The sequence below is a fragment of the Cololabis saira genome, chromosome 8, assembly GCF_033807715.1.
Source record: "Cololabis saira isolate AMF1-May2022 chromosome 8, fColSai1.1, whole genome shotgun sequence".
Lineage (NCBI taxonomy): Eukaryota > Metazoa > Chordata > Actinopteri > Beloniformes > Belonidae > Cololabis > Cololabis saira.
In genome coordinates, this window is record NC_084594.1 from 18664154 (window position 1) to 18692090 (window position 27937).

Genomic DNA, 27937 nt, shown 5'->3' on the forward strand with positions numbered 1-27937 from the left:
TTAGTAATTTAATTATTTAGTTGGGAAAAAGATTTATATTTAAAGTTGTCAATGCAGATTCTTTGAATATCAATCATTTTAGGATGCTTATTAAATGTCACTTTGTTTTGGAAGGTTATATTGCTAATATGAAGGGTGATGTTGGATTGTATTTGGAAAGGTGGGAAAGGTATATTGAAGTGGAAGGTTGGCATTTAACTTAACAAAAAAAGAAGAAGATAATGAAAAGCAGAATTTGATGTATATTTTGTTTTTGTTTTTCTTATTATTTCTTTTTAGGTTGTTAAGTTTACTGTTTGTTGTAATGTTTTAATGATGTGTGTGTTTGTGTAAATTGCTTTGGTTAGTTTCAATGTTATTTGGCGTGTTTAAGCGTGTTTGTTTTTCGTTGTTGTTTTGTTTTTAACTGTTTTGTTCATTGTTTTTGTTAAAAAAAGAGTTTTTGTCGTAATTAAATTGTAAATGCATGGACAAAATGAACTTTATTAAACGGATACTTGTGTCTTTAATCTTGTGAATCTAAAAAAGTAAGTCTGAGGGTTATTGTTATTTATTTATAAAATAGTTTGTGTATTTTATATTACATCTCAATTCATAGAATCTGCAATTTTTCAATTCTCTAACCGATGAATTATGCGGAAGAACACGAAATCTGATGAAGGGATCTTCTGAACTACAAATCCCATCAGCGTCGCCTCGTTCCTCATGTTCCGTCGGCCGCCGTTTGATGACGTGTTTGAACGTGCGCCGGAGAAGTTTGAAAATAAACGTGAAACTTTTTTTTGTCCCCTTCTTCAAACGTTTCATTTCAGCGGCGTTTTATTGACTACTTCCCAGCAAGTCTGGGCTAATATCAACAAAGGACGACTTGAAGTGAACAACATAGAGCGGAGGACGTATCTTTGGGTGAGTAACCCTGAAAACTCACATGTAAAGTCGTTAGCCGCGGCTGCTACATGCGGCTGTCAACATGCTGCCGGGGTGAGTTCGGTCCCCGCCGAGCTCTGCAGCCGCAGCTGGGACTTTATCTCACCCTAACATCGCCTGCGAGGGCGGGGGGAATATTCAAGAGCATGCATATGAGGATACAGTCTGAATTTTGGTCACTTTTAGCTGAAATTGCTGGCTGACATGACTCCGCGTCGAATCACACGTTCACAACATCTGGTGAGTTTGAGAAATCAAACACAGATTAAATATGGGGTACATGGGACAGATAAATACTCTATTATGATGACTGTTAGGGTTATTCTTTAACTATCACTATCGTTTTCCCTCTTTTGGGACTTGGCATTTGCCCATTATCTTAGGTATATATATATATATATATATATATATATATATATATATATATATATATATATATATATATATATATATATACCTGTATAGGAAAGCCGGGAGAATGTAAGTGCTTTTGCAAGGATGCCCTGTTAATTCAATTCTAGGTTACTTTTATTTATTTTTTCCTTCTCCCTTCTTTCCCTTTCTCTTTTTAATTTTTCTTCCTTTTCTTTTTTCTATGTGTAGATGCTGAGACAAATTGTAGATCAACATGTATAAGCTGTCTGTCTATTTTGCAAATAAACAATTTAATAACAAGAGAAATCAAACACAAACTACCAAGTTTGAGATGATCTGAGAGAGTAATGATGAACAAACGTGTCTTCATCCTCAGTCACACTACTTTGCCCTTTTAGGAGCTGATGAATCGATATTTATACAAATAACAAAACTCAAAAAGGCTGTTTGTTCTCTCCATCATTATTTTTAATATAAATATAGTTCCAAAACTCTGTAACATAATTACATTGTTGACTTTTTGGGGGGTTTGTTTAATCAAAAGTGTGAAGACGAAATCATGTATTAGTGATTAGGATAACTGACGTGTCATTTCATCTTTGTTGTATGTTAACAAGAATTAAATCAGAAGTGTTTGCTGTTATGAACTATCTGCAAATAATGAAAAAGATAGTTTTCATTATTTCTCAGATCCTTAGAGAACAGATGCAGATGAAGCTGCACTTCAACCAGATACAACCAGATTTAGGATGAGAATATTTAAGCTGAATATGGTTTGAAATGTTCATGAATCAGAATCAGAAAGAAGTTTATTGCCAAGTAGTTTAACACACACAAGGAATTTGTTGTGGATATTGGAACAATACAAAAGAGCAAATAATACTAAAGGAAAAAATGTACAACAAATTGGTTCTAAAGTGCTGGAGTAATGAGTCTGTAGGAAAAAAAATGTACATGAGGTGACCTGGGATGTGCGTTAATCATGAAATGATGAACATTGAGTGATGAATTATTTTGCCAAATAAATTATTGACACGGGTGTAATTTGTTAGAGATTACACTCTTTATTCCGCTTTACTTATATGCTTATAGTTACTTGATTTATAAGGTATAAAAATCTTTAAAAATATGCGTTGTTAAGAATCAAGCCGAATGCTTGCTGTTATATTGTCTACTTACCCCATCAGATCTCTGTGAAATGAATCCACTTGATTAAATGATTGTTACTCAAAACAAACTGTTTAGCAGAACTTTGTTCTTTTTAATAAGTCTTCTCAAGACTCCGCTGGTTTATCTTCTGACCCTCCACAGATGCTCCACCCTAAGTTTAAAAACATGGGACTTAACTGTTTATCAAAGTTTTATTTTGTGAAGAATAGCTTCACACTTAAGAACTTTTTTTTTTTAGTCTAGACTTATCTTGGTGCTGATTTTAGTGAAATATTGAAGTACTTATTTCACGGCTGTGAAATTTAACAAAAAACAAAAAAAATAGTTTACTCAATATAATCGTAAATTTAATTTAAAAAATTAAGTATTTTCCTCACTTTTCATTCCACACTTTTTTTTACAAATGATATTTAAGAGATACAAATATGTGGTATTTTTATGCCGCTACCTGGCATGTGGCCTTTTACTTTATCTTTTATTCAAATATTGATTGTAAAATGCGAAAACTGGTTTCAAAGTTTGTTCCCGTCAAATTAAGTCAAAGAAAAATCCATGAAACATATTTTTTAAAGTAAACTTGTATGTCAAATAAAAACACATGGTTTGGATGTAGTTCTGACTTATAGGCTTCTTTTTTTTTTTTTTTTTTTTTCAATTTTAATATGACCAATGTAAAAGACTATACAGGAAAATTACCCTTCTGCTCACCTGATCTGGACCCCAGTAAACATTTCCTCCATGTGTGTCCATGGCTGTGCCTGTTTCACATTCATCTATGATTGCTACGGATTGAATATTTATTTTTTTCCCTGCTCTGTGCATTGATACGAACTGCTACTTTGTCTGTCTTTCAGGCAGCGATGTCTTCCCAAGGCGAAGAGTCGTCGCTCAATGTCGAAGCTGCCCTGACGTCTGCCTTTTCAGCGGCTGTTTCAGCTGCCATGGGAATCGCCATGGCTACGGACGCGAAGGGGCAACTCTCCACGCTGCTGGATGAGTGGGAAGAAGTGCAGCAGGGCACCACAGAGCAGCTGGTGTCCGTTCTGACCAAGTCAGTGCCTCTCTGTTGTTTCGGTCTTGGCCTCTGGATGCTTGTTGAGGATACGACTGTGTCTCATTTCCGTTTATATTTCTTTTTCTGCAGAATATCAGAACTGATAGAACAGGAAACAGCAGAGTACCACAAAGCAGACCCAGATCCGTTTGATGATCGTCATCCAGGTCAGTTTGCATGTTCGCAACCTTCACAGTCCAAAAATGATGCAAAAAGCGTGACATGCACTCAATATTCAAAATATTCCATCAATAAACGAGTGATCTGGCTTCTTTTGTCTGAATTCGCAGGACGGGCTGACCCAGACTGCATGCTGGGACAGCTGCTGAAGATGATTTTTATGAATGATGACTTCACAAATGCGGTAATAGGAGCTGATTTTTCAGTTAACATTGTTTTTTTTTCAAATCATCGCTCACAGATGAAGTTAATTATTATAATATCTGTGAAGGTTTGTGATAAATGAGACGGTAAACCAACAGTTGGGAGACATATAGAGCTATAACGATGGATTCTGGTTCTTTTAAAGATAAATGCTCTGATTATTATTTCTGTTGGTTGTTTGATCTATAAAAATACACAAAGACGTATTTGTATTTCTTTTTGGAGATCATCAGCAGAATATTTCGTTTTTTCTTTACTAAATCTGCATTAGCTTTCCTGGTATAATCTCAGATTCATCGTAAGAACATGATAGTAAATAAATTATGACATTAAAACGATCTAGCATTATCTGAGTTATGGTTGCAGAAGAGTTGCTTTCGTTGATTTTAACACATGTTTTGCAGCTTTTGGACACGTATATAATGGCCAGTCAAGAGGTCAGCCTCAACACAGCCGCCTGTCGCCTCCTTCAAAACATCATGCCAGGTCTGGACAGTGCTGTTGTCTTTGAAGAAAAGGTAAAAGAAAAACCGAGGCTTTTGGTAAAAAGTGCATGTTTTTTTTTTTGTTTTTTTTTTCTGTGCTGAGTGTAATTGAACGTTTGGAGTGACCATCAACTGCAAAACTCAGGCACAACACAATTGTGTCACCTTGAACGGGACCACTCAGAGATGGGCCCTATATGGAAAGAGAGAGAGATTTGATTAAAGACTAGATTTGTCCTGTTTAGATGAAGCAGTGTTGTTTTTAACTTATTTGAAGGGTTGGATAATGTCAATTTAATCATTTGGTCAATTTTATTACAAATATTCCTTTTTAAAACGCCAACCCCCTCCTGATATTGAAATCAGTATTGATTATCTAGAGGTTTATATAGGAAATGTATTGGAACTCGGATTGATGCATTGATTTTATTTTCACTGACAACTTCAATTAAAGCTGCATTTATTGAAACTCAGAAATAGGACTTCAAAACTGCTTTCTTTTTTTCTGCTTTTACTTTTAGACATTTTTACCTTTTAGGAACATCTCATGTGGAAGTCTTGAAAATGTCAGCAGTACTTTTTATGTGTCCATCAAAGGTTCACTGGATCTGGACGGCAGAGTTAATCCAGTGCTGCACTAAAAAAATAATAAATAACATTTCCAATAAGATCATTGGTTATGATCCAGCTCAGATTACAGATGAATGTTGCTGCAGGCGTCTGCACGGTCGTCCCTGAGAGCAAAAGCTGCAGTGTGAATAGCGTGTTTCTACCAGAGGTGGGATAGAAGTCAGTTGCCTCATTGAAGGCATTTTAACCACATTACAGACAAAGAAAAGCAGCGTGTATACTTCTGGTGTAAAGATTGTAAAAAAAAAACATTTAAAAGGTAAAAACAACATGTTTGTGATATGTTGAGTCCATCTTTTCTCCTTTTAATAGGAATACAGACTTGTTTTTCTTGGTGAGCATGTAAAAACATCCAAGAGCATTAAGTTGAGTCTTCCCAGCTGTAGCAGGTACCTGGTAGAAGAGGATCTGGATCACTGGATCTGCTTTATCAAAGACGAACTTCACCACAGAGATCAAATCTTGATCTGTGAATAAGTCTTGTTGTCTGTGTGTTACAGGAAGGCTTGGTGGAAAAATTGTTCAGCTGGGCCCGTGAAGCTGAGCGGCCGCTGTCCGTCTACGCCACAGGCCTTCTGGCCAGAGCCATGAGCAACCAGGAAGTGGCGGCCAACTACATAGAAGAGAATTCTTGGCTGGTGGGTTAAACACACATCAAATTATTATTAAAGATGCTTGGTTTCAGGCGGGACGGCGAGCTTTCAAGGCAGAAGTACATACACATGTTATTGTTTTTAGGTTCATATAAAAGAGAATAAAGCAAAATCCACTTCAGTGAAAGACGCCAACATGCGTCCAAAAATATGAGCAGTTAAAAGTCTGTTAACCTCTGTTTCATGGGTTCATCCCCCTTAAGGAATAATACACTTTTATTCGATTGTATTGAATTTGTGTGGAAGGGAAATATTAAAACTAGTCAAAATGGTTTCTCCAAAAAAAATACATAAATACCAACTGCGTCTTTCAGACCTTATGTAAGACCTTCAGATGCTGATAAATGTGGTGGAAAGAAGAAATGTGCTTCACTTTCGGCAGTTTAATTATCAAATATAATGACTGCACTCTTCTTTATGGTACCAATGATGTTGCTTGTTTTCTCTGGACATCCAGGTACCAATCATGATTCAGCGTCTGCGTGACCTGCAAACCACAGAGGCGACAAGTCCGAGTCCCACCCAGACCCACCAGAATCTACCTCAAGACTCTCAGGATGAAGCCGCCCAAACCTCAAGCGTTGTAGCCAACCAGCAAAGCAAGACCGATACGGAGATGAAAGAACGAGACGGGGAGAGCACCAGGTCTGCATCAAAGACCAAGCCTCCGTCCCTGCTTTGTCCAGACAACGAAAACGGCGGCTGTAGCAGCAGCTCCACACAACCGCATCCAGACCCTGCCTCCGAGGAAAAAGAGGACACTCGGGGAGAAGTGGGGGGGAAGAGACCGGCCATAACAGAGAACGGGAGGAAGGCCAAGCAGAAGCTCAACTTTACCAGCTCCGCCTTCAGGACGGAGGACGGAGCGGAAAGGGCCGCTCCCAGCGACGAGCCGGTCAACAGCTCATCGTGGTCCGAAGTGAGCTCGATGGTGATCGGCTCTGATTATTGTCTGTCGCCGCTGAGCACGGCGATGGAGCAGAGGCTCATTCTGCAGTATCTGACGCCTCTCGGAGATTACCAGGAGGTGGGAGTCTCCGTCTGTGAATATTAGGGATGGGCGGTATGGACTAAAAAAAATTATCCCGATAATTTCTGGCATTTATCCCGAAAACGATAAAAATGACGATAGAAAAAAATACCAATTCAACTCCACTTTTGTAACTATAAATCTATCACCACATTCAGTCTTTGGAGCCCCCAAAACACTGCTCTAAAAGATACTAAATACTACTAAACTACACCAATGGGAATTTTTCTTTCTTTCTTTCTTTCTTTCTTTCTTTCTTTCTTTCTTTCTTTCTTTCTTTCTTTCTTTCTTTCTTTCTTTCTTTCTTTCTTTCTTTCTTTCTTTCTTTCTTTCTTTCTTTCTTTCTTTCTTTCTTTCTTTCTTTCTTTCTTTCTTTCTTTCTTTCTTTCTTTCTTTCTTTCTTTCTTTCTTTCTTTCAGGCTCATTTTCTTTCTTTCTTTCTTTCAGGCTCATTTTCTTTCTTTCTTTCTTTCTTTCAGGCTCATTTTCTTTCTTTCTTTCTTTCTTTCAGGCTCATTTTCTTTCTTTCTTTCTTTCTTTCAGGCTCATTTTCTTTCTTTCTTTCTTTCTTTCTTTCTGGCTCATTTTCTTTCTTTCTTTCTTTCTTTCTTTCTGGCTCATTTTCTTTCTTTCTTTCTTTCTTTCTGGCTCATTTTCTTTCTTTCTTTCTGGCTCATTTTCTTTCTTTCTTTCTTTCTTTCTTTCTTTCTTTCTGGCTCATTTTCTTTCTTTCTTTCTTTCTTTCTGGCTCATTTTCTTTCTTTCTTCCTTTCTTTCTTTCTTTCTGGCTCATTTTCTTTCTTTCTTCCATCCTTCCTCCTTCCTTTTTTTCTTTCTTTCTTTCTTTCTTTCTTTCTTTCTTTCTTCCTCCTTCCCTTTTTCCTTCCTTCCTTCCTTCCTTCCTTCCTTCCTTCCTTCCTTCCTTCCTTCCTTCCTTCCTTCCTTCCTTCCTTCCTTCCTTCCTTCCTTCCTTCCTTCCTTCAGCTTTTACACAAAAACATCATCAACGGGAATTTATCGTTTTTACCGCGAGATGACAAATTCTTACCGTGGGGAATTTTTTTGACGGTTTATCGTGAACGGTAAAATATCACCCATTCCTAGTGAATATGACCTCTAACAGCATCCTACCCTACTGCTACCTCCTTGTAAAATCTGTTACCTATGTTGAGCATGATGCATCAGAAACACGATGATGACGTTGATATATAAAATATACATTAAATGTTGATACATTAAAATATGCATGTGTTACGTCAGGAGTAGGTAAAGTCAGCCGCAGCTGAGGTGAAAAGTCATCATGATCATTTTTTTTTTAATTAGTTTTCAATCTCCAACCAAAGCTGACTTAATTGGCATCATTGTAGACATTTCTCTTAGTTTACACAACTTGTACAATCTTAATTCATCGCACTCTAAAATGTATGTTGCTGACATCTAAAGCAGTGTGGGCCAGGGTTGGGAAACACCGGTCTAGAGGGTCTTGATCCTTTATGTAATATTGTCCTTTTCACCTAAACTATGATTTATTGTCTTTTTTTTTTTCTTCCTTTCAGCTTCTTGCTGTCTTCATGAAACACGACACCCGCTCGTTGCTGATGAACTACATAGATTTCCGACAGACCAAGAATGTCCAGCTCACCTACGACGCCCTCCTGGTAAGAACAGAGCTTTGGATCTAATCTGAGGATTTGTTGTGGCCTTGATTTCCCCACTCCACACGTATTTATAGTTGCTTGAAGAGTAGACAAGCGTTAGTATAGTACGTTACTATGGTAACCCAGGGCATCAGACGACAGCTACCTGAGAATAAATCAACAATGTAACAAATGGAGGGACATACGTTTTATAAATAGCTAATGATGCAGAATAGCTTTCTGCAGAACCGGTGTGCAAAACGTTTCTATACTATAAATAGCTAATGAACCTGCCCAGGGTGCACCCTGCCTTTGGTACGGCCCTGTCATGATCTGGGGGTCGCTCCTGCAGCCTGCACCCCCGCGACCCTGTACGGGATTAAGCGGAGAACTGTTTCACACTTAGCCTTCGTCAAGCGGAAGTGAGCGGATTTGTTTCTAAAATGATGAAATATGATCAGAAAATAGTGGGAATCTCAGCACATATGACAAAAATGAACGTACCAAGGGAAACAACCGGTGCGCTTTATTTTAAAAATGAAATTTTAAAATTGCTCAGTTGTGAAGAGAGACATGATTTGCAATGATTTGGTATTTTTTTCTACAACCTGAGGAAATGACAGACGGGAGCTTGATGTTTTCTCATTAGAGGCTTTGGGTGTTGTTGTGCTTGTGAATCCTGTCGCATTGGCTTCATTAGGACGGAAAGTGATTATCTTCATCTTTTATATTAAACTGACAGTAATTTCCAAATGCCCAGGCCAAAGATCAGCCTCGTCCCCCCGTCCGTCCCTCCCTGCAGACGGAGGCGTCTGTGTGTAAAAGATAATCTCATGCTCTGTGGGCGGGGCTCTGCTGAACGCCATGAAGTCAACACAACATAACTTTACATCAATTTGCATGTTTAGGGAAAAAACATGTTTGCACAAAAATAAAAAAGGTTTACATTTAAGGATTTAAATTCTTTTTTTTTTTTTAAATGATATTAAGAAAATAGAAATTAAATCTTTGGTTTAATTTAGGAAGGTTAATATCTGTTTTATTCAAAAGCCACACTGTTTTAGTAAGATCTAAGTTTTCATACTTGGTCCCACCCTATTTCTATTTCAGGGCTATAAAAAAATTGAAAAAGGGTAAAAGTCTGAATTAGGTTAAAACAGTGTAGTATTTCATGTGGTCTACAACATCACATGACGTACTACGTTGTCTTTTATTTAACAAAGAAAGTACAGCTGATAATTCAATAGCGTCAATAGAACAATTTTTAGCAGCAATAAATTGGAGTCATCATTTTCCAAATTATACTATTGGTCTCATTATGAGGGATTTTTTTTCTTTTCTTTCACAAATGTTTCTCTTTTTTTCAGGTTTGCTGGTATTTGTTTATGCACATTCCTTACAACCCACTAAATTACATTTGTTAGCTTTTCCGAACGATGGGCTCGAGTCCGACTCATTCCATCATCATTTCCATCCACTCAAACTGTTATTTAAACCCAAATATACTGTATACTGTATAAAAGCTGAATTGTGTCTGAGCATCTTACTCTGAGATCTCTAAGATAACTGCTGATGTCTTTCCTTCGCACCACTGTGTTAACACACCTGCTGGCTCCAGAGAAGCACCCTATTATTTGATTGATCCACGAGCTTTGGATCAGTTAATCAAGTGTATTTGATAAGTAGAAGTGTGGTTGTTACTTACTGTCGTAATTCATTTAGACGTAGTCTAGATACTGCATCTGCATGTCGTCTTAGCGTCAGTTGAATAAAAAAAAAATCTGAGGTTTTTACATGATTTAAAAAAAATATTTTACTTATTTCTTTGATTTTATTTGCAGTCACCGAACCTTGGGACTTTTGCGTCCAGCTACAGTTTGTTTTCACCCAGCAGCACCAAGAAGAAAAAGAGGGTGTTGTAGGGGTTGAATCAAAGTCCATATCGCAGCTTGTCTGAAGTGATGGGACCTTGAGAGAGCTGTATATAAATAAATGCCTAAAAAGCTTGTTAAACTGAAGCATCTTTGTAAAGAAAATTGCATCAAAATTTGCAGTAATGCAGTGATCCTCACATACCTGCTGTTATTCCTTACCCTACCTTAGGGCTGGGCGATATATCGAGATTTTAATATATATCGATGGTATATGGTACGAGACAATATCGTTTATATCGATTTAATTTTTTTTTTTTTTTTTTTTTTTTTTATAATGATTTTGATATAGCTTATTTTGTGACAAATTGACTTGAATGTTTTATTTGAGATTTGCACAAATGTTTTGTTATTTGCACGACTGTCAACCTCAGTGGAAAAGTCTGCCTGTTACTGTCTACATTGTATTAATTGCACAGTGTATTTTAATTTAATTGTTATGCAGGAAAGGGATATTTGTTTTATTTTATTCAAGGAGCATTTTTATTCTATATATGCAGGCAGTTTATTTTTATTTCATTTGTTTTATACATTTTGATATTGTGCAGACCTCTGTTAATAAAGGTACCTGTGTGACATTTGGCACGAGGCTTTGTATTAAAACTGACTGTTTTTTTAAGGGTTTGCCTCAGAAAAAAATGAAGCTAACAGAGATGCTATGCTATAATGCTTTGGGGGAAACCCCAATTAAGGCACAGAAAAAATATCGAGATATATATCGAGTATCGCCATTTAGCTGGAAAATATCGAGATATGACTTTTGGTCCATATCGCCCAGCCCTACCCTACCTGATGATATCTGCACCTGCAGAACTGCTCATCAGCTGATTTGTTTCTCCCTAAAGACCCGTGAGGTATCGGAGTACACTTTTTAAAAAGAACCGTGTCTTTTATTTTCTCTTAGTATCTGGCTTCACTGCTCCTTCATAAGAAATTTGCTGCCGACTTCATTGCTCACGGAGGAGTGCAGAAGCTCCTGGAGATACCGAGGCCTTCCATGGCGGCGACGGGAGTTTCTCTCTGTCTGTACTACCTGGCCTACAACCAAGACGCTATGGAGAGGGTAAATTTGATGCGCACGCATCACCTTGGTTTTTTTCATCCAAATTGACTCGTGCACTGAACCCTAAATGATGGTCGGACTGAGTGTTACCATGTTGTCCCTCGTCTCTGTTTCTGTAGGTGTGCATGCTGCCAAACGGCGTGCTCTCAGACATGGTGTCCTACGCCCTGTGGCTGTTGGAGTCGTCCCACGCTTCAGGCGTCTGCCACGCCACCATGTTTTTTTCCATCTCGTTTTCATTTCGGGCCGTTTTGCAGCTGTTCGACCACCAGGACGGCCTGCGGAGGCTCGTCAATCTGGTCAGTGGTGAACGTCCATCTCTCCTTACTTGAATTGTGCCGTCTTTAGAATAGTATTCGAGTCAAATCTTAAAACCTGAAAACAGCAGGCAGGAATAAACACGTGGCTTCTACCAGGTAGACATTTGTGGCAAAGAGCAAAGGTCCTCCTGTGGTTTGTTGAGATTTATTAACTTCAGTGTTTGCTGTAAAGGTCTCGGTATAAAACGTTTGTCTTCCCCCGTTCTTGTAGATCAGTACTTTGGAGATCCTCAACGTGGAGAACGAGGTGTCCCTAATGAGCGACGACCAGGTCTTCTCCAGTCGGCAGACTGCCAAACACACCTGCATGGCCCTGCGCAGGTATGGCAGTAATGGATGGAGGCACTGATGCTGCAGACAGACTGGTAGACGTGCAATTAAGCTGATGAATGTCAGAGAAATTAAGGGAGTAAATATTTAAGCAGTGTTCATATTTTTAGATGCTGGTTTCAGTTTTTCCTTGATGCTGATGCTGATTGATCCTCCTCTCCTGTTGAGCTGCAGCTATCGAATATTTTGGTGATCGATTATTCTATGAAGTATTCCATTGATTAATCGGATAAAACTTACTTTTGCTTTATTAAAGCCCATTTATAAGTATACAATAGAAAACAAGACAGATTACTTGATTAAAAACAACTTTATTGATTAAAAAAACTTTTATGAGAATAATTTACATTTATTTACATATTATGCAAACTAGTAAACTGTTTGTTAAATTTCCAATAAAAATAAATAAAATTATTTTAAACTTAACATTTCCTGAAACATTTAAAAAAAAAAAACGTAAGTATCAAAAATAAGAAATATTCGTAAACACTGCTTTTAAATTGTGCAACTTCACATTCAGAACCAAAACGGACGGGGACTCGGAACCAGAGTCTTACACCATGTGGACCAGACTAATTTGAAATAATCCCACACCTTCGACATCTTCTTTCTCTTCCTCTTATTACATTCGATTTGCTACGTTTTTCTCATCGGCACTGTCACTGCTGTCAGTCTTCTTCCGCTTTATAAGGAACACATGCGTGTTAGCATTTTGTGTCACATTAGAAAGCACCCGTGCCAAACGTGAAGTTTAAATGTATTTTTTTATTTAAATGAGGCTTCGAGGCAGAGGAATTTCCTCGATCATTTTTTGTAATCCAGTTGCTCGAGGTACTCGAGGAATCATTGCAGCCCTACTCTCCTGTAATTGTGTCTACTTACTGTGCCTGCAGCCTTATTTCGCAGTATTGCATGTAAGAGGATCTAAAGTCTTCATACGAGCATAAATACACACCTGTGATTAACCGTATCGCCAATTACTTTGCGAAGGTACTTCGAGGCTCACCTCGCAGTGAAGACTGAACAGGTCAAACAGTCCCTGCATTCATCGGACAGCGGCACCGTCGTCCCTCAGCAGACTTTCTGCAAGGTACAGAGGCAGTTTAGTGCATGAGATGTGCAAATCCTTACACATCATTGCAACTCTTTAAGAATCATAGTGGTAAATTGCTGAGCTCGCTTGTTTCCAGGCCTACACGTACACCAGAGAGCAGATAATCGAGATGATGGAGTTCCTCATCGAGTGCGGACCTCCGAAGTTCCACTGGGAACCAGTGGAAGTCTTCTACAAGCTGTCGTGTGTCCCTTTAATGCTGCAGCTCATATCTTCTGCGTGTGACTGGAGAACCTACTACGGAAGGTAACCGGACTCGCTGACAGCAGTTTCTACAAATATTGAGTGTGAGCTGACTACTAGTTTTGATAAGTAACTACAGTACTTGGTGGAAGAAAAACCTTGTAGGCAGATGGGTTTGCTGGGCGGGTTTTACCTTTTGACAGTATTCCAAGGGGAGCATGATGTATTTTAGTTGAGTTATGTGGATTACCACCTTGGTTCATAAAAAGGCTAAAAAGGAAGGTGTTGAAATGATTTGAGAGAACTCTCATTATCTTCTCAGTCATCTGTATTTAATGTTTTTTTTTTTTTGTAAATTATCATAAACCTTTTGTGAAAAATAAGGAAAATGTAAAAATTACAAAAAAAAGAGAAAGACTTGGAGAGAGAATGAAAAGAGAGAAAGAGAGTCTGAAGAGTTAAGGTTGCTTGTAATTCTTTGCACCACTTCAATTCTTTTTTTTTTTTTTAAACTTTATTTTTAATAAGTAACTACAGTACTTGGTCGAACAAAAGGAATACTTTGGTAGTTTTTCTGTCGACTCATTAGCACAGCATTAATCTAAGCAAGTTCTTCCATCTTCCTGTCTGTCCGTCCGTCCAGGAGCGACACAGTGCGTTATGTTTTGGACCTCCTGGCCATCCTGACGGTGGTTCCCAAAGTCCAGTTGGTGCTGGCGGACACGATTGAAGTTTTGGATGAAAACAGGTCACCCGTCTCCACAGTGGGTGGGTACAACTCTTTTATTTCCTTCTTTTTTATTTGTTTTTTTATTGAGTCCATGGGCAGAATTTCAGTCTTCTGTCTCTGCAGGTATGAGCATCATTTTGGGCGTCTCGGAGGGCGAGGTGTTTCCAAACGACGCTGAGATCCAGAAGTCGGCACTGCAAGTAAGCAGATAGCTCCAGTGGGATTTGGTTTCTTTTCATTTAAACTCTGCTTCACTCCTAGATTAAAATACATCACCTAATAAGTAATAACGCATACTCCAGGAAGTCGAAACCGTTTGAAACCGTTCTTCTTGATTTATGGCAGAGGTCCTTCAAACTTGTGGCTCAATAAAAGATGAATGCAGGCCATAAGTCAGTGTGGATTTTAATTCTTGCTTATTTTGAATCCAGCACGATTTTACTACCGTATTTACTCAGAAGGAATCTGAGAAATGTATATTTAATAATATAAAATTTACACTAATCTAATAAAATAATTGGATTAGAAGCTTTGTGCGCATTCAGATGCTGCTGGTCTTTGCTTTCTGACTGCATACAACCTGTTTATTCTTTTTCCAGGTGATAACAAACTGTGTGTGCGCTCCAGAGCAGAGCCTGAACACTGTGGGGGCGTTTGCTGTTGCCCCCCTCAGGCCCCCCATCCACCCCCAACAGCCGCCCATCACCCACAACAGGGTGCTGGCTCACATGTGGCAACTTGTGCAGAACAACAATGGCATTAAGGTGAGTTGTGAAGACAAAAACACAGCAGGGTGTGTTTGTTTTCATTTTCCGGAGCGATCATACACTCGGGAATGTCTCGTCCGGTCCAGGTGCTTCTGTCGCTGCTGTCGGTGAAGATGCCCATCACGGATGCAGACCTGATCCGGGCTCTGGCCTGCAAGGCTCTGGTGGGACTGTCCCGCAGCGCCGCAATCAGACAGATCATTAGCAAGCTGCCGCTCTTCGCCAGCAGCCACATCCAGCAGGTGAGCAATGGCTTCAGTTTGATTTCCAAAGAGGAACATTATTCAACATTATACCAACATCTCAGTTCATCTTGAAGATCTTGAAGCTTTGCCAAGGAGCCTGTAGTTACTAGCTGTTTTTTTTAAACGGATGAGACATTGCGTTGATGCTACTGTTATATTTATAATCGTAATATTTTACTTACAAGGTAAATGTGCTTCTTTGTTTTTTGTTGGAGCATATTCTCTCTCTTCAAGGTAAATCAATGTGACGTTTACTTAAAGTTGCTTTCGCAACTGAAAATTATGACTAAATATCGTCGTCAATGAACCTTTATCACTTGAGGAAAACCAGACGAGACGCAACGAAAATGCTGGTCATGTGACGATAATGATAATTAAATATATAATGCAATATCGTAGATGAATAAAAACGAGACTAAAATGTAGATTATAAAATAAAAACTCTGCTAAAATGTGTCTTCATTTTCGTTGACCAAAAGAGAAAACATTTTCTAACAAAAATCCTTAATATCCATTTTTTAAATAGTTTCCTCTGGTTTAGTTCTGCTGCTGGGTGACGCCATAGATCCAGAAGATGCAGCTGCAGGTTAGAGGCTGATGCCGTTAACGCAGAGCTTTGGGTTCCTGTCAATTAAAAACAAAGTTACATAGAGAAACGCAGGGATCTTCTCTGGGGCTGGAGAAGAAGAAGAAACCATCTTTGGATACACTTTCCTACATAGACGTGGAAAAGAAAACCCAATGTGTCGTTGGGATGGGGAGAAATACGGAAAAACAAAATATGTTGTAAACTGAAGTTGGAGCGTCTTCTGTATCTGGAAGGAAAGTGTTCTTGAGTCTATACGGTAACAATAATATTAAGATATATATAAGATAAGATATATATAAGATATATATAATATAAGATAACCTTGTTTGAATTGTAAAATGGGTTTGGCTAAATACAATCTTTGACTAAAACTAGACTAAAAGGGTCCTGGACAATTCTGACTAAAATAAGACTAAAATGCTCAGACTTTTAGTCGACCGAAACTTGATACGACTAAAAGGAGTACGAACGTGACTAAAACTAATAAAAACTAAAATGATAGCTTGACCCAAAGACTAGACTAAAACTAAAATTGAAACAGGCTGACAAAAACAACACTACGTTTACTGAGATGTCAAAATAATGACTTGTTTTTTATTTCTTCCTTTGACTTCTGCAGCTGATGAAGGAGCCGGTGCTCCAGGACAAACGGAGCGAACACGTCCGTTTCTGCCGCTACGCGGCCGACCTGACGGAGCGAGTGTCCGGCAAGCCTTTCCTCATGGGCACCGACGTCTCGCTGGCCCGTCTGCAGAAAGCCAACGTGGTCGCCCAGTCGCGCATCACGTTTTCAGAGCGGGAACTCCTCATGCTCATCAGGAACCACCTGGTGGCCAAAGGCCTCCAGGACACGGCCAACACGCTGATTAGGGAGGCCAATCTGCCCGCCGTGCCCCTCTGTCCAAACTCTTCCTGTGCCACCCCTCCCCCTTTGGCGTCAGGAACTCCCAGGACTTGTCGGTTAGCCGGGGGGGTCGCTGCTCGCATTGCCGGTCACGTCGGAACATCTCTCGTCCCCTCGGTTGCCGCAGCTTCTGTGACTCCCTCCTCCTCTCGATCGCCTGCCATCGCCCATCCATCATGCTCTTCTGCATCTACCTCTGCCCTGCTGACCCCACCTCATCCTCACCCTGCCCCTCATGGCCAGGGTTCACATCCCGTTGGCCGGATTCTGTTCACAAGGGAGCGCCCAGCGGTCAACTGGAGCTCAGGGAAGAAACCTCGCACGCTCAGGCAGAAGTCTGACCACGGGGCTTTCATACAGGTCAGGCACTCAAGAAATGATATGCAGCCACTTTTTTCAAGGGAATTTGAATCTAGACGCACATTTTTGAGTGAGTGCGTGTCCTCCTGATCCTAAATAACAGATTTAGTGCACCATCTTAAGAAATTAAAGACTTATTGTACTCATCAACTTGGAAAATGTTGCAAAACCACATCTCGTGTTTTTCCCACTCGATCAGTCCTCAGTCAGACTGATAATTGTACATTTTGTAGGATATTTATTAGTGATGCACCGATTGTTCGGTAACCGAAATTGTTTGGCCGAAAATGGCAAAAAAACACTTTCGGTGTTCGGTGGAGAAAAAAAACGAACAATTAATAACGGCGTTGTAAAATAAGGAAATAGACTGGCCGCTCCGTCCCGTAACGTTGCGCACTTCATAAATCGTTGGCCAACCAAAAACTAACCCCATAAGAATTTTACCTAACATTCACCAGGAGGTGGAACCAAAACAACATAATGCTGGGAAATTAAAAAAATTTAATTTTTTTATGTTCAATAAATATTTTCTACCTTGTAATTTTGTAAAATATTTTTTTCTTTGAAAAGCATGCCTAAATCAAATGTATTTGATTTATGCAATGGTGAAAAAATTGGCAAAATAAATGAAAAACTGCTGAAGAACCATGTTCGGTATTGTTCGGTATTCGGCCAAGTCTTTATTATTATTTTCGGTTTCGGTTTCGGCCACAAATTTTCATTTCGGTGCATCACTAATATTTATGATCATTCTAGTTTCCCAACAGTGGGCAACTAAAATCTGTGCTAGAGCAGGTGAATACAAGTCTGCAAGGTCAGAGAGAAAGGAGTGTGTGTCTGAATAGCAGGACAGGTCGGGGCTGCGCAGTGGCAGGTGTTGAAACTTCAACATTAGGAATTTTGACCACTCAACATTTCATCCAGGACTGTAGTTGTTTTGGAAAAATGCTTTTGTTTAAAACCCGCTAAATCGATGGCTCTCATGTTGTTTTTTTCCTCATTTGTCTCGGTCAGACTCCAGCCATAAAGAAGCAGCTGGAGCGGCACCTTCCGCCCCCTCCGACCCTGGACAGCATCATCACCGAGTACCTGAGGGAGCAGCACGCCCGCTGCCGCAATCCTGTCACCACCTGCCCCCCGTTCTCCCTCTTCACCCCCCACCGCTGCCCCGAGCCCAAGCAGAGGCGGCAGGCGTCGCCCAATTTCACTGCCCGCTTCGGGAGCAGGATGTTGAACCCCAAGTACGGAGGCGTGGACCGAGGATGCCTCGATAGACATCTGATATTCAGCCGGTAGGAAACAGCTCCCAGCTGTTAACGATCTTTTAAACACAGAGTCTGGATGAAAGACAACTTTGTCAATCTTGGCTCATGTGTTTTTTTTTGTTTTTTTTTTCTCTCTCCCCGCGTTGAGGTTTCGCCCGATGTCGGTCTTCCACGAGGGCGACGGAGACGAGAGCGGGTTCACTTGTTGTGCCTTCTCCGCCCGCGAGCGTTTCCTGATGCTCGGGACCTGCTCCGGTCACCTCAAACTCTACAACGTCTTTTCTGGAGAGGAGGAGGCTAACTACACCTGTCACACGTCAGCCATCACACACCTGGAGCCCTCCAGGGTAGCCTAACACACTTCACACACACTTTAAACGTCATGTAGATGGATATTGATCTGTGGGAGAAACTGTTTTATTCCTGCAGACGTAGGAAGGAAAACTATACTTTTAAACAAAGTTTTTAGGTTATTAATATGATATTATAGTGGATTGAAATCAGAGGTGTCAAAAGTATTCACATTCATTACTCAGGTAGAAGTATAGATACTAGAGTTTAAAAAATACTCCTGTAAAAGTTGAAGTATCAACTCAAGTTTTTTACTCAAGTAAAAGTATAAAAGTACTGGTTTCAAAACTACTTAAAGTATAAAAGTAAAAGTAATGTAAGGGGGGAAAAGCCATTACGGACAAAAGCCATTGAAAATGAATGCATCTTAGTATAATGCAAATATATTAAAGAACCATATATGTGTACTATTGAGCATTAACATGTGTTTCAGAGAGCAGGAGATATGATGACTAGTTGCCTATAAGTATTGTAATGGTGCAAAAAGTCAAACTTCAGAGGCATGTTATCATTTATCCTAACCTTTATTGGAATGTACATCCAAGTTTAGTTGCAGGAATCTGAGGGAACGGATGTAAGAACAAAACTGGACAAGAACATCTGAAACAACCACAACCAAATTCACTCTATCCGGATGGAGCAATTTAACTGGATAGTTTTTTTTTTTAAAGGCCAAAATGAAATAGAGTAACGAGGCTGTTTTTAAAATGTAAGGAGTAAAAAGTACAGATAATTGCGTGAAAATGTAAGGAGTAAAAGTAAAAAGTCATCTGAAAAATAATAACTCCAGTGAAGTAAAGATAACCAAAATTTCTACTTAAGTAAGGTAACAAAGTATTTGTACTTTGTTACTTGACACCTCTGATTGAAAATATGGTCAATGATTGTAAAATGAATGATAAGAAATTATCAATGATCATAGTAATTAAAGGTTTAACACCTCCGTATCAAATAACTCTGTTTAGCTCCTCTTAAATTAGTATTTTCTGGAAAAGTGCTGGCTAAATCTTTTTTAAATGGTCTTTCAGGCTTTGAATAAACAGCAAAGATGAAATGAAATAATTTGAAAGGATGAATCTTAATTGCTTCATTTATAAGTGTAAATGTGAAATAATTTGCTTCTCAGGACGGGAAGCTGCTGCTCACCTCGGCTTCGTGGAGCGTCCCGCTGTCGGCTCTCTGGAGTGTGGATTCCGTCTTTAGCATGAAGTAAATCTGTCGCCCATTTATTTTTTTAATGTTTACACCGCGGTTTAAAGATTGACGTTCTGATGTCTCCGATGCTTCCTTTGTCACCAGGAACTCCTTCTCTGATGATCACTACGTCGAGTTCAGTAAACTCTGTCAGGACAGAGTCATCGGCACCAAAGACCAAGTCGCACATGTAGGTGACAACACCAACTCACTTTTTTATCCTATTAATATTATTCATCTTATTACCAGTCGACATGTTCATCTGTCGTTATCTTCATGCTCCAACTGTGCTTTCAAATCGCTTCATTCATTTCTGCAACTAGAAACAATATGCATCTCATAAGAAGTGTCAAAATAAAGATTTTTTTTTTTTTTAATCAAACTTGATAAAACAGCATTAATAATGGGCTTTTTCATGAATGTGGTTGTGTTTATTGATGGTGACAGAGGCACAAAGAAACCACTCATGTCCTAAAGGCCCGAGGGGAAGCTCTTAATGGCTAAAATCTCCCTTTTGCTCGTGTGGCAGATATACGACGTCCACACGGGTCAGAAGATCCTGACCCTGAATGACCCCGCCTTGGCCAACGACTACAGGAAGAACTGCGCCACCTTCAACCCCACCGACGACCTGGTGCTGAACGACGGGGTGCTGTGGGACGTGCGGGCGTCCCGGGCCATCCACAAGTTCGACAAGTTCAACATGAACATCAGCGGCGTCTTCCATCCCAACAGCCTGGAGGTTATCGTCAATACGGAGATCGTATCCTCTGAACCGGCTCTTACAGAACAAAAACTCGCCGTTCTGAAACAATACGAGGAAACAAAACGAGTGCAATATTTTGATTTCCTTGTGTTGTAAGTGTATAAGTTGTGCCATCTCATGGTTTCCTGTGGTTATTAGCCTTCACCGTAGTCGTCAGTGGGACCTGAGGACCTTCCACCTCCTGCACACCGTCCCTGCTCTGGACCAGTGCAGGGTGGTTTTCAACAGCAACGGCACCATCATGTATGGAGGTATGGACCCCTCGCTGCACTTGTTAACCCTGTTTACCCGCGCCACGCGTCATATTCGTCTTCGTCTCTCGTGTACAGCGATACTGCAACCTGACGATGAGGATGACGCCATGGACCAGCAGATGAAGAGTCCCTTTGGTTCGTCCTTCAGAACCTTTGATGCCACAAACTACAAGCCCATTGGTGAGCACTTTATACTTCATGTTTTTTGCTCTCCTTTCTCTTGCGATGGCGTTGGTTTGGGACTCCTCACATTATTTTGTTTCTTCTGTTTATATGTTGAGGTTTACAGCAGTTACTTTTTAAATTACGTTTTTTGTTTTTTGTCTTTCAGCCACAGTGGATGTAAAGAGGAACATCTTTGATCTGTGTACGGACTCTAGGGATTGCTACCTAGCTGTTATAGAGGTATTCTCTTTGGATTTTTGCTTCCAGTTATGTCATCTTTGATCTAGATCAGGGGTCGGCAACCCAAAATGTTGAAAGAGCCATATTGGACCAAAAACACAAAAAACAAATATGCCTGGAGCCGCAAAAAATGAAAAGTCTTGTATAAGCCTTAGAATGAAGACAACACATGCTGCATGTTTCTATATTAGTTATTACTGGGGGAGATTTTTTTTTCATTATGCACTTTGAGAAAAAATGAGAAAATGTCAAGAAAAAAAGTCGAAATGTCGAGATTAATGTTGAAGTACAATCTTGAGAAAAAAGTCAAAATTTCGAGAAAAAGAAAAAAGTCAAAATCTCGAGAAAAAAAGTCAAAATTTCGAGAAAAAAGTCAAAATCTTGAGAAAAAAGTCAAAATCTCGAGAAAAAAAGTCAAAATTTCGAGAAAAAAGTCAAAATGTCGAGATTAAAAAGAAAAAGGAAGAAAAAAAGATGAAGAAATTTAAAAAAAGAATAAAAAAAGGAGAAAAAAGAAGAAAAAAAAAGGTCAAACTTTTTTTTTAAAGCTCCAGGAGCCACTAGGACGGCGCTAAAGAGCCACATGCGGCTCTAGAGCCGCGGGTTGCTGACCCCTGATCTAGATTGACCCTCTTCAACAACGGTCTCCAGATATTCACTGAAGATGTATTTCTGATGAGCTCTCTGAGCATTTTTTCACATTTTTGTCCATTGACTGTAGAACCAGGATGCGTTGAGCTTGGACACGGTGTGTCGGCTGTACGAGGCCGGACGACAGAAACTGCCAGAAGAAGGAGATGACGACGATCAGGTGAAATGCGCACAATTTAATGATGCTTTTGCCTTGACATGTTTTTGTTTGTATGTCAGTCTTGGTTTGTCATGTTTGCTGATGCTACACCTTAAATGATAGTTTATCCTACATCTGGAAGATGCAGTGGTGTTTATTTCTATCATTAATTTCTCACAAGGGTTGTAATTTAGGTTTATCTGTAATTCTGACTGAAACCTGTCGTTTTCTTAATGATGCGAGTTGTGTTGTTCCAGGACGAAGAAGATCAGGACGATGAAGATTCGTCAGACTCGGACGACGATGACGATGACGACGATGACGATGACGATGAAGACAACGACGACATCGATGACATTGATGACATGGACACAGACCCGCTCCTGGAGGAGTTGGTCAGTGACGAACCACACATCCAAGACCGAGCCACCTCCCCCAGAGAGGTAGATCCCTCAGTCACTCGTCCATCCTCTTGTATTCAAACATGTTTAAAGTTAACCGCGGGACAGCATATATCTTACATTTAAAAAATTGAAATATACAAGATTGTAGCCATATTGGCTACTTTCCAGCTTTAGCCCCTTAGCAGGTTGATGGTCCTTAAAAAAGAGCAAGAATTCAATAAACAGAAAAAGAATAGTAGACATAACAGTTGATACGACAGCAAGAAAGACTGTAGACCCAGTTAAAATTATGCAGAGTTACGGTGGCACTTTGGATTTTTCTAATAGCCATGATTTTATGTGTTTGCTCAGAGAGCTGAGAGTTGGCAGTTCTGGCTACGAGATGCTCCGAGGGAAAACACAGCCTGACCAAAAGAGCTTTTTCTGAAGGGAACAGTGCAGTCTCCCCTTAGTAGACCTGTTTGTGCTCCTTGTAATACATTCCTGTAACGGAGGTGGCGCTAAGCCGGGACAGATTTTGTATGTTAAGATAGAATCAGTATGTTTGACCAAGGTATCCCAGTCTAGCCGGTCGTGCTTCTGCAGGATCTGACGGTGCTGGTATGTTCTGGGCTTCCTATCTAGTACTTTCAGAGCTTGTTTATGTACTGATTGAATATGTTTATATGCTTTGCATATAAAATAATACACTGAAAATCCTATTTTTTATTATTTGAAGTGTTTTCTTATGTATTGCAGTTAGAGACATACACATTTTGTCTATAACAGTTTCTAAATAATACATTTTGTTTTTATTATGAATACATTGGGTTGTTTTATGTACTTTTTTATTTATTGGTATATTTTTATTTATTTTAATTTCTTTACTACATAAACTACATTTTTTTTTTGCTTTGTTTTGATTATGTGGTGGTTGAGAGGTTTCAGAAATTCATACATCAAAACGATACATGCGGGTTGAGATACGATCATCTGTTCAGCGGAATCGGAGGAATTGCCTTTTATTAAACAAATAAATACGAGGGATTTCCAAACCTTCATCCTCAGTAGTTTTTGACAATAATTAGACGCTGCGTGTGAGGCTGAGCCAGATCAATGAGAGGAAGCCGCCGCAGCAACTGCAGCTTTTGCTCTGTTTGATTTTTATTGCCGTGTTTTCGTCTTTTCCCCTCCATTGATGTTTTTGTATACAATACGGCTCATCGGTTGGCTCGATATTGATTTTTATGCCAAAACCGATCCGCTGTTATGTGAAATCTCTTGTAGAGAAGTGTGAAATAGGTTACTCGCATGAAAAGGTGCAGCCAGAACCAGCGTTTCACGCTTCTTCCTGTTTCTAGTCGATGTTTATTGTGTTGTACTTAACCGGACAAAAAAATCATTCATGAAGCTGCACCTCACAGAATGTATCATGTTTAAATTAAATAAATGTTGAGTTTTTTTTTTTTTCATCCTCACATTTGCATTTGAGAGTAAAACTAAATGAAGCTAAATTACTAAAACAAGCATTTTTTTTCTCATAAGTTGTCAAGAACTCATCAGGTCAGTTTAACTGATTCAAAAAGACTCAAATCCACATAAAGGGACCAACTATTACGCGTGTTAACTCCAGAAGTACATTTAAATTACGTGCAGTGGTTTCGTTTTTCAGTGATGAGTGAAGATTTCTCTGTTTTGTTTTTTTTCCTCCAGATTTCAAGTCTTCTTGGCAGCGATGACGAAGGCAGTGATGATGGCAATGACTCAGACGAGTTTAATCAGTCATACGGCGAAGGATCGGACGACTTAAACGCCGTTAGCTTGTTATGTAAGTACCGGTAACTCCACTGGTTTGTCAGTTTAACTTATTTTTTTTTATCTCTTTAATTGTGAAAACGGTGCAATAGTCAAAGGCAAGATCCACCGTCATGGTCTTTAACAGGAGTGAGCTGAGCTGTTTCTTCATTAAATGTAGTTACAGTCATCCGCTTCCAGATAGAAATCCTGTGATTTAAAGATGAGTAAGCTTCAAATTCTTTCAGTCAGTTTGAAGCTGTGTTGTTTTGTTCGATTTGTCAGAAAGGGCTGTTAAAGGCTGTAATGTTATAAATGTGTGATACCTGGTTGACTAGGAAAGGCAGTGAACACATTACTGAGTAATTTACATATTTATTAGCTGGTGAACAAACCCATTTAAGTCAACTATCAGAGCAATGTGTGACAAACCAAATCTACCTTTCAAAGGCATCTTTCAAGGAAATTGTGCTTCCATAGCAAGCAGATTTGGTAGAATAATGCACAGCGTCTGGTTTAAATGAAATATTTGTGTGTCTGTGTGCCGTCATGCTGCAGTCTCCAGAGAAGAATCTGACGATGATGACTGAGGTTGTCTGGTCCAATTGCAGAAGAGGATTCTTCTGAGCTGGCGACCGTGCTCCCCTTTGAGAAGATTTTCCTTTTTTCTTTTCAATACTTTTTGTTCCTACTTGTACCAACATCTCCCGTTTAAGCGTTGGAGTTGACTGCGAGTCTCCAGCGTTCACAGCAACAGCAAGGAGGGTAACGGAAGTCAGCGTTATTCTTCTTCTCTGAACATATCGCAGGTCTCAGATAAAGAAGGAAGCTTTTTCTGCTTCCTTTTCTTAATAAAGGGTATTTATAAAACTTGTAAAGTAAGTATGAGGCCTTACACGGCTTTTATTGTAGTAATGAGGCTCTGTTCAGACGATATCTGTTTCAGTTTTTGTAATTGTTATTGTTTTCATACTAGCAACAAAATCACTTTTTGGTGTCGACGTATAAGAACACACGAGAACTTCTGACTCAGTGGTATACACCATCTTTTTTTGTTAAGGAATGAATTATTTCCAAAGTGAAGCAGCTTACAGTCTTCCTTAAATTCATGTTTAGTCTCTTCAAACCTTTGACTGTAGCTCAAAGCCAAATATTGTTTTGACAGAAGTAATGAATAGGGATGCACAAAAGGAAATGAACCAATTGTTCTGAAAATAAAATCTCAGTGGTCCTCAGATACAGAAAACCTAAATTTGTAAGATTCTGGAGCATATTTAATGCTCATATTAACTCAGAATTGCATTTTACTTATATTTCTATTAAGATTTGTATCTAAAACAATTTCTTTATAGAGGGGAAATTATTGAAATGATTGTTCAGAAGGATGCATTACGTACAACGCTGTCAGTGTTTTTGCATCCAACAAAGTCATGATTTTGTTGACTCCACGCGCGTCTTCAAATGACCCAGCAGAAGTCTAGCATTCAGATAGTTCTTTCCTCTTTTACTTTCAAAAATTTGAATTACCTCGTTTTCCAGGCTTGTTTAAAAAAAGAAAAAGGGTGTTTTGTTTTTTTTTTGCTGTGAAAACAAAAAAAAGGATCCATAAAAATCCTAACCCACCTCTCTGTGTTGTCTTTACATTTTGAATACATCAAATTTATAATGATCCAGTAGCACTAAGGAAGAATTATCTCTGTAGATATATTGTCCTTTCCGTGAAATCAATTAAAAACCAGAATGGTGTTTTTCTTGCCTTAGAACAAGAGCCTGTACCGCCATGTTCTTGCAGTAGCCCCAAGCTGACATGAAACATCTGACTCTTGAGAAGCTCATTTGCATTTTTTTGTGTGGCTGCTGCCGTTTCCCTGCCGGGTATGAATGGGTTGCAGATTGTAACTACTCCAGCAGATGTCACTATATATTTCAGACTTTTGAAGCCAGCTGTTTTTTTTTTTTTTTTTTTTAATTTTAATTTTAATTTTATTTTGTTGTTTTCTTCCTGCTTCTGCAGACAGACTGTGAACTTTTGCACTGGCATATGTTCATCAACTTCACTGTACAGAGAGAAGCATCGGAGATATCACGGTTACATGTGTGTGATATTTAATTTTGATCCAAGAAATCCATCTATTTTTGCGTAGGTGCTTTAATTTATTTAACTATCTTTTTGGTGGTTGTGTATAGCTTTTTTTTTAATGTATACATGTGCAGAGAAATGTGATATTCTTTTTTTTTTTTTAATTGATGCTTTTAGCTCCTGTATCTTTAAGATAGGGATGTTAAACTGGAAGAAACAAGGCGGCGGAGGTCGAGAATCTGTTTAACTGTTCATTTTAAATTAAACATTTAAAAATATGTGGAGCCATCAGAAAAGTTACTTTGAGGTCAGTTTTGTAACTTAGTGTTAAAGACAGAGAGTGTAGGGGAACAAAAACGGTTTGCGGTTATATAATAATATTAATAACAAAGTTTCTATAGCACTGAAAATATGAGCCACAAATTATCTGTAGAGATTTGTAGCAGCTGATGATATTCGATAACAAAATATGTGAATTTCATTTAAAAAAAAATACAATTTGATAAAATGAAAATATCTTAAATTTGTAGCAAACGCTATGGTTGTAAATGTGAAAACTTTTTTTTTTTTTTAAGTCATTTGATTCAGACACTCAATACACACCAGTTATGTTTTTTTTTTTTTTTTTTTTTTTTTCAATAATCAATAATTTTCAATAACCATCTGCTGCAAAGATTTAGTAGACTCCAGGTCCAGTAGTTTTCCCACTTTTGTGTTGGTGCAGATTTATTCTTAATACATTTACCTCATCATTTGAATTATGTTTTATGTTTCAGGTGCTCACTCAGGCAAAGAAAACAGTCAAAGTCGTCCTTACGGGTCAACAGCGAAGCCAGGAGTTATTAGCAAGTATAAACATCTGAGCCAGTAAAGTCACATTAAAGTTATAAATTAAGCAACACGCGGGACCAAATTTCCGCCCCTAATTATTATAAAGCTGCGTCAAACAATCAGCGACACAAACACAGACGGCTGCATTTGTTTGAGTTATTTCTTTATTTTTATTTAGGTTTTTTTTTCAGATGGAGTCAAATCGTAGAGTCACATCCGCTAAAGGGAGATCTCATTTTTCTATACAGATTACAAATACTGGTTTCTGAATAAATGCATCCTATTGGCTGGAAGACAGTTTGTACACCATGTTGGTGCTAACCAGTTACAACTTGAATTAATGTCTGATCAAAGTGTGAGGGGGGGGAATGGGTGTTTGATTGCCAATAAATCTTTCAGTTTTACAACAGATTGTGTGTCTGTAAATATGTTTGGACTGTTTTGAAATGTTTACTGAGACTGTCATGCTATTATGCAGTTGTGCTCCTCTAAAATATTATTAATAAAATCTCTTCCATCCAACTTGTTACTGTTCTCACTGAAGTTGACCCGGAAATGTCGGATGTATCAAATATTATACATACATTTTCTAAAACCTCTATACCACCCCCATAAAGAAAATTGTTTTATAGAATAAATGCATGATGACTAGAAGTTGTGTGTGAAGAGAATTTGATGTTGAACTTTGTGACGTCATGTAACAGAACTTTGCGTGTCTGAATGGCTTACTCAAGATTATTACGTATTTTTTATTAGTCTGCAACAAAAGTGACAGAATCATGTTTTTGCAAAGTTTTGTGGAAGGTACTCTCTTTTAGCCCCCTTTAATCTTCACATTTCCTGTCCTTCAGAAAGACCAGAGGTCCCCTGGAGACCACTGACTACTTTTACACCACGCACGCACAGTGTGTTTCTCAGGTTCATCCACAAGGTGCCACTAACA

General features: G+C 38.9%; 1 protein-coding gene across 4 annotated transcripts; it reads left to right on the forward strand.

Annotated features, from left to right (window-relative positions):
* The first annotated feature begins 753 nt into the window (after nt 1-753).
* Nucleotides 754-27510, forward strand: LOC133448458 (DDB1- and CUL4-associated factor 1-like). Of its 4 annotated transcripts, XM_061726999.1 has the most exons (31): nt 754-906; nt 1114-1167; nt 3327-3523; nt 3617-3693; nt 3817-3890; nt 4315-4428; nt 5526-5663; nt 6136-6705; nt 8265-8366; nt 11181-11339; nt 11459-11638; nt 11871-11980; nt 12980-13079; nt 13180-13349; nt 13930-14054; nt 14140-14216; nt 14616-14780; nt 14870-15025; nt 16237-16881; nt 17896-18173; nt 18295-18493; nt 19624-19706; nt 19797-19881; nt 20221-20454; nt 20615-20708; nt 20787-20891; nt 21043-21116; nt 21838-21927; nt 22164-22349; nt 24003-24117; nt 24642-27510. In XM_061726999.1, exons 2-31 carry the CDS (start codon nt 1132-1134, stop codon nt 24671-24673), a joined length of 4770 nt encoding a protein of 1589 aa, XP_061582983.1. In that variant the 5' UTR covers nt 754-906; nt 1114-1131; the 3' UTR covers nt 24674-27510. The 4 variants fall into 4 exon arrangements, with proteins under 4 accessions (XP_061582983.1, XP_061582985.1, XP_061582987.1 ...); XM_061727001.1 differs by lacking the exon at nt 1114-1167; XM_061727003.1 differs by lacking the exons at nt 24003-24117; nt 24642-27510 and adding an exon at nt 22662-22875.
* The last annotated feature ends 427 nt before the right edge of the window (nt 27511-27937 follow it).

What these genes read in the sequence shown, in the direction of transcription:
- LOC133448458 (XM_061726999.1), top strand. Translation starts at nt 1,132, where the DNA reads ATGACTCCGCGTCGAATCACACGTTCACAACATCTG. An exon ending in TAGAAGAGAATTCTTGGCTG is followed by an intron (nt 5,664 to 6,135) that starts GTGGGTTAAACA and finishes CTGGACATCCAG; the next exon opens with GTACCAATCATGATTCAGCG. An exon ending in CACACCTGGAGCCCTCCAGG is followed by an intron (nt 18,494 to 19,623) that starts GTAGCCTAACAC and finishes TTTGCTTCTCAG; the next exon opens with GACGGGAAGCTGCTGCTCAC.